General features: G+C 44.3%; 2 protein-coding genes across 3 annotated transcripts in view; one reads left to right on the top strand and one right to left on the bottom strand.

The window, feature by feature from the left end:
- G3BP2 (G3BP stress granule assembly factor 2) overlaps positions 1–10,508 on the bottom strand; it is a 79,459-nt gene extending 68,951 nt beyond the window's left edge. Inside the window, exon 1 of the mRNA XM_006931055.5 lies at positions 10,345–10,508. The gene's annotated coding sequence lies outside the window, so the exon portion shown is untranslated. The remainder of the gene's footprint in view (positions 1–10,344) is intronic.
- Positions 10,509–10,695: 187 nt separating this feature from the next.
- USO1 (USO1 vesicle transport factor) overlaps positions 10,696–12,269 on the top strand; it is a 95,154-nt gene continuing 93,580 nt past the window's right edge. Inside the window, exon 1 of one of the 2 annotated variants that reach the window (XM_023253040.2) lies at positions 10,696–10,953. In XM_023253040.2, coding sequence (XP_023108808.1) covers positions 10,888–10,953 — 66 coding nt within the window. In that variant the 5' untranslated portion in view covers positions 10,696–10,887. The remainder of the gene's footprint in view (positions 10,954–12,269) is intronic. The other variant, XM_023253041.2, reaches the window with a different exon arrangement.

Here is a 12,269-nt window from a genome sequence, read left to right as displayed (position 1 = left end):
GCTGAGAAAATGCCACTATTCTCTAACCATTTTCCCTGCCCAGGTCTTTCCAAAGTATGATCCCTGGGGGGAATAAATAGCCATTTGCCCCAAAAAAGAACAAATGTCTTAGACTATCAGGAGGTGAACATGCTGAAATATAAATAAATTTGAATCAAGTTCTTATATAATACCCATGTAATGCTGTCTTAGTAAAAGGTCCTAGAACCAACCATTCTGCAAGCAGTTGTGTAGATCAACACGGCATAGAGGTAGTTTTAGTTGTGTAGCTGAAGAGACGCCAAAAGATTTAAGAAAATATAGAATTTCTAAACATAAAAGGAAACTAAGGGGCCGTGACTATCATCTGTTCTGTTTATTGCCTCTGTGACTACAGTGATCAAATAAATAAATAAATACCTGTCCCCACAAATTGGGCAGGGGTAGTTTTTTAATTAATTTATTTATTTTGATGGGGGGGGGGGCAGACTAGGTCATGAGAGAGAGAGAATCCCAAGCAGGCTCTGCGCCTTCAGCACAGAGCCTGATGTAGGGCTTGATCCCATGAACTGTGAGATCATGACCTGAGCTGAAACCAAGAGCCAGACACCCAACTGACTGGGCTACCCAGGCGCACCAAGGGAGGGGTATTTTTAAGAATCAACCGCTTCTCGGTAAACGTTTTACGAACATTATTTAATTTGATCTTTACAATGATGCTGCTAGGTTAGCAAATTGCTCACTTAGTGTTTATTTGCTCTTCTTTAAGAATCTTTTCTCTTTTTTTTGGCCATTCACCCTTGCCCTTCTTCCTTTCAGGATAAGGATGCAATGCTGGAGATGAAGCAGCTAGCTTGTAGCCACAAGGAGAAAAGCCTCAAGCCAAGGATGGCTGAGCAGAAAGATTCTAGCTTAGATCCCAGATGACATCTTAGAGCCTCTGTGTCAGTCCTGTACTTCCTACCTCCTAATTTAAGATACTCTTTGATTTCCTGTCGTTGCAGCACATGGTCATTGCAACTGATACAGCAAAGGAATTTGCCCAAGGCTACGCTGTCCGAAACTGGCAAGACTAGAATGAAAACCGAGGTCTGTCTAGTTTGGCAAACAAAAACTTGCCTTTCTGGTCTATGCCATGCTGAAGTCCAGGCTTCTTTCTTTGTGACACAGGCGTAAGGATTTCTCACATTCCAGAGTGATATACACACAGGAGAGTACCTAGAGCAGGGCCTGTCTCTGAGGACAGAGGCTCAAATGTTTGCTGAATCAGTAGTTCAAGAAACCAAGCACAACTGTTTTCAGCATTCTGCTATACCGAGCTATTTTAAGTACTGAGAAACAACAACAACAGCAACAACAACACAACAACAACAACAGTATTTATGTGGGTGTAATACTCTAGCTGCAGATAATTAGTCAGCAGTTTCATTCAGTTTCTCAATTCTCTTGCCACTCTATTGCCTTCCTCTTCTTTGCCCCCTGTCTCCTTCATAGAAGCCCTTCTAATCATCCCTTCCCTTCCTCAGGTCCTGCGACCCCACCTCCACACCCCATTCCACCCCCCAAAAAAGAGGGAGGGGGCATATGGATTCGAAAAGAAAGGTTCTATGAACAAAGTGGCTTATTCTGCTGGGGAAGATAGGAGTTGGCCCACAGAAAGGACCATCCTTCCTGGACTGGCAGGGAAAAAGCAAATATGGGGAGCCCTAGACTCTGGTTAGAGCTGAGCAGCAATCCAGAGGACCAGATTCTAAAAGCTCCAGGCAGAAGAGCTAAAGCTCAAGACATGCAAAGACACAGCTGAGCTTGGAATCACTAATTTCTGTGAAAATGAAATGTGTTAAATACGTAGTTTCATTGATTTGTTTTAAAAGGCATGAATCATGAACTTTTAAAGAACAAAGATCCTAAAACTTACTATACCATGAAATAAATACCACAATACTAGTATAGCCGTTTTGCTCTGACCCAGATACTAGAACCAGACCTAGATAGCAGGGCCCCCACAGGAAGGAGACTGGTTGCGGCAATGACCTATTGGGACCTCGGACTCTGAGCTATTTAGGAGTCACTATTCACATAGCTGGGAGAGAGGGAACGGTTTTAGGACTTGAGTCTGGGTCGCTTAGGTCTCACAGGCTGTGGTCCTGCCCTGTAAAAGCCATGTGTGTGGGGAAGTATTGGAGGTAGGGAGCAGACAGTGGAGACGGCAAAGTCAGTTCTCCCAGCTCTTCATACTACCTCCAACTAGTGTGGTGTTTAGGAGGCCCCAGTAAGGCAGCATCAGGAAATGGGCAGGCCAAAGAGAAGACGTCTCTTTTTTCCCCTCTCTGTGCTCATGACCTTCTAATCTTCCATTTCTCTGCAGTGGACGCCTGACCTGCTGGCAGAGAATTACATCCTCACGCACCTCCTTCTTTTCTCAAACCATCTGTCTATTCCAATTCTGAACCCTTCACCTAATTATCTGCAAGTTACTGAGCCCACCCCAATTATCTGTGTATTTACTGACCACAGGACATTGGCACCTTATAGTCAAGTTCATTAAAGGGCTGAAATTGGGGAGAGATGGACTTTAGAGGTATAGACTGGCTTTGAATTTTTTTTTTTAACATTTATTTATTTTTGAGACAGAGAGAGACAGAGCATGAATGGGGGAGGGTCAGAGAGAGGGAGACACAGAATCGGAAACAGGCTCCAGGCTCTGAGCTATCAGCACAGAGCCCGACGCGGGGCTCGAACTCACGGACCGCGAGATCATGACCTGAGCCGAAGTCGGCCGCTTAACCGACTGAGCCACCCAGGCGCCCCAAGGGGTATAGACTGGCTTTGAAAAGTGGTCTAGGTCAGCTACTATCCTGCTGTCCTGGAGGCCCGATCTACCTTGTCAGACTGTACTCTAATCTCAAGAACATCTACAGAGTCCCCTGACGCCCCATCCCCCCACACTTGGGCCAGAGACTCAGGCAAATGAAATAGATCAGCTGCAACTTGCTCTAGGGTCATGGATTGCTGCTAGAGGTAGCAGTGACTCCATAATAAACCATCTTAAGCTTCCATGGAATCTTGGTATCAGCCAGTAACGTGAACTTCAAAGGATTTAGTCTAACTATGGAATGGGACAATAAAAACTTCATCCTGGCTATTCAAGACCTGCTTGTTCAGCTAGCTGGAAGAAAGGGGGAAGATCGTGGGTATGGTGGAGAGCTGACTGCAAATTCTCCACAGCAGGCAAGAGTGCCAGGGCCTGGATCTGATAAATCTGTCCCTCAATAGATAGTTTTATAAAAAGCCCTTTGGAACTGAAAACAGGAGTTCCCAATTTAGATGTTTCATAAGTAAGCAACTCTGTTTACTATGTTTTCTTAAATATGAACACACACCAGGACCATAGTTTTTTTTAAAAAAAAAAAGAGTAAAGAGGGGCGCCTGGGTGGCGCAGTCGGTTAAGCATCCGACTTCAGCCAGGTCACGATCTCGCGGTCCGTGAGTTCGAGCCCTGCATCGGGCTCTGGGCTGATGGCTCAGAGCCTGGAGCCTGTTTCCGATTCTGTGTCTCCCTCTCTCTCTGCCCCTCCCCCGTTCATGCTCTGTCTCTCTCTGTCCCAAAAATAAATAAACGTTGAAAAAAAATTAAAAAAAAAAAAAAAGAGTAAAGATACAGCTGTGCTTGTAAACATAAACACAATGCAATGTGAAATTACTTTTATTACATAATGCAGCATGATCTTTTGAACCTTTTGCAGAACAACAGAACTGAGGCTAGCAATATGTTAGTGGCACTGCTGAAAAAATATTTTCCAAAAACAACTGGCAAGTGGTCAAGTCCATTAGGGCATACAGTGAGCATCTATTGTTTTTTCTATCCTGATAAACTTTCCCCTGGCACGTATTCTAGATTTCCTGTGAAGAAAGCCCCTGCTCCCCTATTCTTATGCTTTATGCTTTCAGATGAGCTGAGGACTCTGACTGCTGGCTTTAGAGGTGGTCACGTGAATCAAGGCCAATTAGTGCATTTCACACTTTGGACTACAGGGTTTGGCCCAACGCATGGGCACATGACTCAACCAGATACAGTAAATCATGAGGAGAGGTTACGAGTCTTCCTTGATGAACTTAGACCTGGGAGATTGTAGGGACTGACAGCCATCTTGCCCCTGAGTGGAGCCAGAGAAAAAAACCAGTAAAAAGCAGAGTCCAGAAACAGTGAAAGTCCAGAACCTGGGGACATTGTCTTGAAACCCTAGATCAAGCCCTATCTGACTGAAGTAACAGACTTTTCAGTAACATGAGCCAATAAAGTTTCAGTTAAGTACGATTATAGGGTAATATCTTTAAATGTTAATTTTTTAAGAAATTCATAATACATACCAAAGGCGATCTGGGTCTCCACTCTAACCTTTATGGAGTACTTACTATGTCTCAGATATTAACGTATTAAGCATGTTAAAGATAATATCTAATAAAATCCTAACACCTTTATTTCCTTTCTAAATAGGTAGAGTAGGAATTTAAACCCTGAACTCTAGAGCACGTGAGGCTACTTCACTATTACAAGTCCATACCTTGCTCACGTTTCACACTAAGAGAGGTGGCTGTCCAAAATTCTAGCTTCTTAATCTTTTTGTTCAAATTAAATAGGCAATGTAAATAAATGAAATCAATTGAATGGAACAGGATGGGGGCCCAGAACCTTCTTTCTTGCACTCTCCTCTCCTAAGGAATTCCTAGGACTTTATTCTTTTTTTTTAATGTTTTTTAATTTTATTTTTGAGACACAGAGAGACAGGGAGGGGCAGAGAGAGAGGGAGACAGAGGATCCGAAGCAGGATCCTCGGTGTCAGCACAGAGCCCGATGAAGGGCTCAAACTCACCTAAGCCGAAACCAAGAGTCAGATGCTTAACCAAATGAGACACCCCGGTACCCCAGGAATTCCTAGGGCTTAAAAAAAATGTTGAAAAGCACTTCATGGGACACAATAAGAAAGGATGAAGAAGATATATACACCCTCTATGTACTCACATGGAACCATCTCCAAGGTATACTAAATGTAAAAAGGTATAGAACAGTATGTACAACGTGCTACATTTATTTGTGTTATTTTAAAAAAAGAGAGAGAAAGACAGAGGGATTAAATATACGCATTTGTATATCTGGAAGGATAAACAAGAATTGTTTGATTGCCTTGGGGGACAAGGAATATATAGTAGGGGAACTTTTTATCCCTTTGCACTTTTTATTTTAACCATGTGAACGTATTACCTGTTTTAGAACAAGGAGGAGGAAAGAAAAAGAGGAGGAGGAGGAGGAAAAGAAGAGAGAGGAGAAGATGAAAACCATTTCATCAGTGTGAATCCTCAAGCAAGGTAAGCTGGCCACTGGGAAGTTGAGATGGTTCTCCCAGTGGCCTGAGATCTAGTCCTAAAAATATAAATTATTTCTCCAACAAAACATTTATACTTACATATGACTAAACGTTAATTATTAAGTTAGTCATTAAAGGCCAACAAAATATTCAAAAACTAAAATTAGCAGGTTAATAAAATTTTCTGAGAACCCCAATGCAGACTCTATTGAGGAGGTCAGGCTGCCATGCAGTGCTTAGCAACGCTGCAGAATTTCTACTCCCATGCACACAGGCTGAAAGCAGGAATTTCCTCATCTGAGGAATTCATTCATCCATTGGAGTTACCAAGTGTCAGATTGGTACACTTACTATGTGTCAGATACTGTGCTAAGCACTGAGGATAGAACATTTCACAACATTTCACAAAGGGACTAAAATCACTGCCTTTATGGGCTCACATTCTGCTGGTCATGAGGATACATAGACAATAAACAAGATAAAGATGTAAAATATTTACTATATTCCCTTAGTCCTACAATGAACATTTTTTTCACATTTTATGAAACCTAAAATTGAGATGCATCTTTTGGTAGATGCATCTGACAACTGGCAGGGTTTAATTTTTTTCTTCTTTCTCTGAAGGACACTTAACAGTGTCTTAGATCTGATGAAATACCGGAAAAGAATATATATGGGGAAATAATGTATCAGATTGACAAGAGCTACAGAGAGAAATAAGCAGAGGAGAGGGAGGATTACGGGGAAATTGCAACTTAGAATAGCCAGGAGAGACCTAGTAACTATTTATGTATGTATGTATGTATGTATGTATGTATGTATTTACTTATTTATTTATGAAGAGCAAGAGAGAGAGAATCCCAAGCAGGCTCCCCACCACCTGCAGAGCCTGACGCAGGGCTTGAACTCGTGAACCACAAGATTATGACCAGAGCCAAAGTCAGGTGCTTAACAGATGCTTAACAGACTGAGCCACCCAAGCGCCCCAACCTTTGAGCAGACTTAATTAAAAACAGGAAGGAGTAAGCCATTCCTCTATATAGGTGAAGTAGCAATCATCCCCAATACAGGAAAAGAACAAGGGGACAGAGGAGAGAGGGGAGAGTAAGTCAGAAACAAACGATGCCAGCGTAGCTGGAGTAGAGGGAATGTAGTGGGAGGGAAAACAGAAGGGCCAGATTATATAAGGACTTGCAAGCCATATTTCTACCTAGTGCATAATCCTTGCCTTGAGTGTAGAAGAGGCTGTATAACATAGTACCTAAGAGCACAGGCTTTGGAGCCAGATCCCAGGTTTATGTCCCAGGTTTAGGTCACTTCCTAGCTGTATGACATCAGGCAAATCACTCCCTGCCTGTTTTGCCATCTGTAAAATAGGGCTATTAACACTACCCACCTCATAAGGTTGTTGTGAGGATTAAGTAAATTATTTTATGTAAAGCACTTTGAATACACAGAGCCCCGCAAATAAGGAACACCACCTATGTGTTTGATATTGTTAATATTTATTGGTTATGAATTTCAATTGCTGCTTCATCATTAGTAATTTATTTTTCTGATGTTGTTTGATTAATGGATAGTATTACATAATTGTATCAACGATGTTTTGGGGGGCACCTGGCTGGCTTAGTCGGTAGAGCATGCGACTCTTGAGTTTGAACCCCATGTTGTGCATAGGCTTTACTTAAAAAAAAAACAAAAAAACAAAAAAAACCCAAAACAATATTTTTGGACACTGATTTTTCAGTAATTAGTCTTTAAAGACCTGTCTATGGTATATTTCAACTACAAATTAGCATCTCATCCTTCTGAGCAGGTATAGACAATACTCCACCACAACACCATCACTCCTACCAGAAAACAATCCTGTGCAATTATATTTCATTGTTTTGCTGAATTTGCCACTAGAAAGAAAGGAAGGATGGGAAAGGGGGCCACTGAAGAGAGACTGAAGTAGGGGATCATTAGGAAGCAATTTAAAAAATGAATTTCAAACCAGTTAATTTGTTACTTTTATCAGCTTTGGTTTAAATGTTTATTTATTTGGGGCGCCTGGGTGGCGCAGTCGGTTAAGCGTCCGACTTCAACCAGGTCACGATCTCGCGGTCCGTGAGTTCGAGCCCCGCGTCAGGCTCTGGGCTGATGGCTCAGAGCCTGGAGCCTGCTTCCGATTCTGTGTCTCCCTCTCTCTCTGCCCCTCCCCCGTTCATGCTCTGTCTCTCTCTGTCCCAAAAATAAATAAATGTTGAAAAAAAATTTTTTAAATGTTTATTTATTTATTTATTTATTTATTTTTTTGAGAGAGAGAGTGTGAGCACGGGAGGGGCAGAGAGCAAGGGGATCAGAGGATCCGAAGCGGGCTCTACGTTGACAGCGAGCCTCATGCGGGCTCAAATCCACGAACTGAGAGACCATGACCTGAGCCAAAATCGGACACTCAACTGACTGAGCCACCAAGGCGCCCCCGGGTTTGGTTTAAAGAAAAATCACTTCTTTCACCCAAGTTAAAATTTTTGATTATGTGTATTTTAATGATTTGGAGCATACTTCTCCCGAATGTTTAGATTTATGAAAGTCAGAAATATAATGGCATAAGTCAGGCATCACAATTTTTCATGTTTTCGCTTCCTTTATTTAAGAAACAGTTCTTGAACATCTATTAAAGGAATTATGCTAAGTGATTAAAGGGTACAAATAGAAACAAGACATTGTCCTTGGCTTTTCTCTATAAAATTAGTGGAAGTACATTCACATGTAACCCCCTTTCTCTTGTATAAGGAGTCCATTTCATGGCTGCTCTGTAGTCATGATGGCTCTGCTCCCCTTTCCGACCCCAAGTGGGGGACAAATTAGCCATTGTATCCTCTCTGCCTCCTCTTGAGACTGGAAGTGGTGAGCAGCTCCACCCTTTTCCAGACACCAGGACAGAGGCAAGACTGCGAGGTCAAGGGGGAGAATGAGGGCTCCACCCTCACGTCCTCTGGACCCACTGTCCATCCCTCCTGCCCTCAGTCTTTTCTGCTCAGGGGATGCTGTCAGGGAAGAAAACAGGTCAACTGGAGGGAAAACTCATAGTATGAGGTTACTGACCTACTATACTCATCAGTTTAAAACAAACCAGGGCACTTTGACAAGGTTGGTGCCTTAAAAGAACTTAGCTAAAATGTCAAGGCACTGTTTTTGTTTTTTGTTTTTTTTTAACTGCAAAAGAATACACATAGTAGATATTCATGAGTCCCACTCCAGAAGATGGAGTGGAGGGAGGCACAGGAAGAAGGCGAAGAGTGGTTCAGGGAGGGGTGGGGCTTAGAGACTGGGTAAGGTTCTTTGCACACATTACTTGGTAGTAACAATGCTGAGCATTTATTGGTCACTTTTTTTAGGCTGCAACAAAATTCCCCCATGGAAAATGTCTGAAGCAAATGTCAAGCATCTAGTTTTAAAGCGGAGGACAATGCTTAATGCATCCCATTTTGTGCAGTATCAGCCCAACCATTCTCCAAGTCACCCAAGCTTAAAACCTTGGCACTAGGGAAAAAAAGTTTCACCATAGCCTTTGCGATATGTGTTATCTACGATTTTACCTCACCCTCCTCCTCAGCATAATATTCATTTATCCATAATGTCTTCTTCATTTATCCATTAATATCACCTTTTATGACAGTGCTAACCTATGGAGATACAAAAGTGAAGAACATAGTCCCACCCTTAACAGTTTGGCTTCACAAGCATTTATTGAGTGCTTTCCACATATTAACAACTGCAAACTGCTAGCATATACATATGTATCTGGGTATCAGGGAAAGCTTTCAGAGGATGCCAGAGTTAAGTCTTAAGGAACTAGTAGGAGTTTCCTTGATGAGGAGGTGGGAGGGGAAGAGCATATCCAGGCATAATTCCAGAGTATGTGGGGGAGGCAGGAGCTGGAGAGATAGGAGCCAGAACATAACAGGCTTGTATACCAAGCTACAGAGACTGGATTTTATTATGGAGCAGATGGACAACCACCGGCAGATCTTAAGAAGAGGATCAACATGGACAGATGTTTTCTTGTTGTTAGGCTCACCCAAAGGTGGAGTGGAGACTGGACTGGATGGATGCCAGGGCTTGAATGCAGACAAACTAGTTAGGAAGCTACTGCTATAATCTTGGTGAGAAATGATGAGAACATAAACTATGTCAGAGGCAGAGAAGATGAAGAGCACAGGACCTGTCTGAGAAATAGTCTATAAATAGAAATGAAAGGATTTGAATATTGGACTCGTGGAGGTAAAATCCAGAATATAAGATTCCACCCAGCATCCTTCTTCTGGCTTAGGCAATTGTTTGGCTAGTGGTACTGTTGCGCGTGGCAGGGCACAAAGAAGCATACTGATTTTTTTTTCCCCTTTAATGGAGGCTGGGGAAGATGATGAGTTCAATTTTAAATGCTGAATTTGAGACCTGTGGGGCATCCAAGCAGAGGGGTGTATGAATCAGTAAGATAACTAGACCCTGCGCTTTTTGGCCTCAAGAAATTTACAAGACTACTCCAGAAGCATGTGTACCTACCTGGGCAATTTCATTTCGAAAGGGTCAGGGCATACCATTTTGAAAAAAAATGACATTTTTCATGTTTAAAAAAAAAAAACCGCTGAAAATGCAGACGCTGAGTTAGTAACAAAATGTTATGCTACTAGCTGCCAAACTGACACTACAGACCAATGTATTTTGTCTAACAAGCTAAATGCAGGGTTCAATCGGTTTGCACCTCACACTACTTGAAAATAGCGGCGTACCTGGTGTTAAGATCTAGGAATTCCTTTTAGAACAGGTTTGAAGAGCAAGAACTGAGAAATGCGCCCTCCAGTGGCAGTGGAATGAGGGGGCTCTACTACCCTTTTTACCACTAAACAAAGCCCTGTAAAGAAATGCAATTGGCGAAGATCAGAAGGCCACACGGCTCGTACTGCTAAAACACAAAACCAAACGAACCCTCCCAGGGGCCGGGACCCCTTACCTGTCACGTCGGCCGAAGTAAAATTTCACTTTCGACTCAACAAAATACGACCCCAGATTCGATAGCTTGCAGTAAGTCCCCCTCGGCGACAACTAAACACCCGCAAGCCAAAACACGTACACTACTGGTGTCCTCTCCAGCCGGCAGGGCCGGGCTTCTACCACGTGGGTGGTTGGGGCCAGCAGTAGCGACCCGAGAAGGGCGGGAGTAGGAGGCGTGTCCCTGCCGAGGGAGGTGGGACCTGCGCAGTGGGCGGGGCTTGGGCGGATCCGAGCTACCGGCCTCCTTTTTCCTACTTTTCCCCTTTGCCTTCGCCCTTGGAGCCGCCACGTAATGCCACGTCCCCGCGCATGCGCATCTTGACTGGTGGCGGCGGCTGTTTCCGGGCTTAGCGGGGGCTGGAGCGGCCGCCGAGTAGGAGGCGGTGGTGGCAGCGGCCACAGAGTGCAGAGTGCGGGCTTGGGGGCCAGGCCCTGCCGAGGGCAGGGAAAGTTACCTTTTCTTTCCCGAAGGTGCCGATAGAGCCGGTGGCTGAGCGACAAGATGAATTTCCTCCGCGGGGTGATGGGGGGTCAGAGTGCCGGACCCCAGCACACAGAAGCCGAGACGGTGAGAGGAGCGCGACGGGTCCGGGACTTGGGAAGGGTTCGGGCAGGAACGGGACGGAGGACTCGGGGGCCTGGAGGTGACTTCCCGCGCGCCACCATGGGCCGGGGGTCCACATGCCGCCTCTCCCTTTGCTTCCCTTTCTCTCCTGAAACCCCCGAGTTATTCCCTTACGCCCCAGCGCAGCCCCCACCGCGGCGTTTCGGCCCGGCTGACAGCAGCCGCGCCCCGAAGCTCCGCAGGCCTGGCGTGAAGGGTGGTCCTCGTGTGATGCCGCCCCGTCAGGGCTCGATCCTGGGCACAGGGGGCCCGACTTGTCTTGTGCACCCTTCGGGGCCGTGGGCCCTTGACTCCTTTCCCCGGACCGAGAGGAACCTGAAGTCCTGCTTCCTCCGGCGCAGCCTGGAATGGGGCATGGGGGAAAACTGCAAGAAGGTTTAAAACCCAGCTGTTGACGAGAGCAAGTGGCTAAGAATAAAACGATAGTTTGGGGGCACAAAGCCACCTGCTCCTGTCCCTTCAACTGGAGGAAGGTCGTTCTGCCAGGTATTATTAGTTCAGACCTCGTTTTTTCGGGTTCCTCCAACTATATGCCATTTGGGAAATACTCGATTGGACGTACAGGGATGTTTCGCGCTCAAACCGCTTTGGGACACATCCCCCGGCTTTCCCTTACACTCTCCCCATTCAGAAGTCTGAACCCTTGGTAACACGATTTGCAGCGTCACTTTACAGAATTGTTAGCCACTGAAAACAGTATTTGCTAGTTGGTTAAGTTTAGGATCAGCTTACTTTGAAGTTTGGTTGGTGTTATTAGAAGTGAGTGTGTGTGACACTTTTAAAATAAACTATGTGAGGGTAATTTTAGATCTGCAGAAAAGTGACAAAGGATGACATTTTAAAGGTAAACTTTGGGTAGTATTCATGAACATAACTGGAATATCTGTGAACGTAGGTCCTATGTTCTGTGTTACTGGGATCTTGAAGGATAATAATAGCTTTCATTTGTCAATCTCTTACCTTGAGGTAGAGGCTTACCTTGAGGCTGAGCTCTTTATAGTCCATATTCTCCTTCACTCTAACCACGCTGCAAGATAGATGATAGTATTTTCGCTTTACAAATGAAGAAATGAGGTTTAGAGAGGTAAAGTAACTTGACCAAGGTCGCACGGCTGGTAGTAGTAGAGCCAGGATTCAACCATGGTTTGCGTTAGTTCCTAGCCTAGGTTTTCTTGCTGATGCCCATATTTTATTTTTTTAAGTTTATTTATTTTGAGAGAGAGAAAGAGCATGAGCAGGGGAGGGGCAGAGAGAGGAAG

Source organism: Felis catus, chromosome B1, assembly GCF_018350175.1.
Source record: "Felis catus isolate Fca126 chromosome B1, F.catus_Fca126_mat1.0, whole genome shotgun sequence".
Lineage (NCBI taxonomy): Eukaryota > Metazoa > Chordata > Mammalia > Carnivora > Felidae > Felis > Felis catus.
The sequence above is the reverse complement of the archived record's forward strand: the minus strand, read 5'-3'. Positions and strand labels throughout refer to the sequence as shown.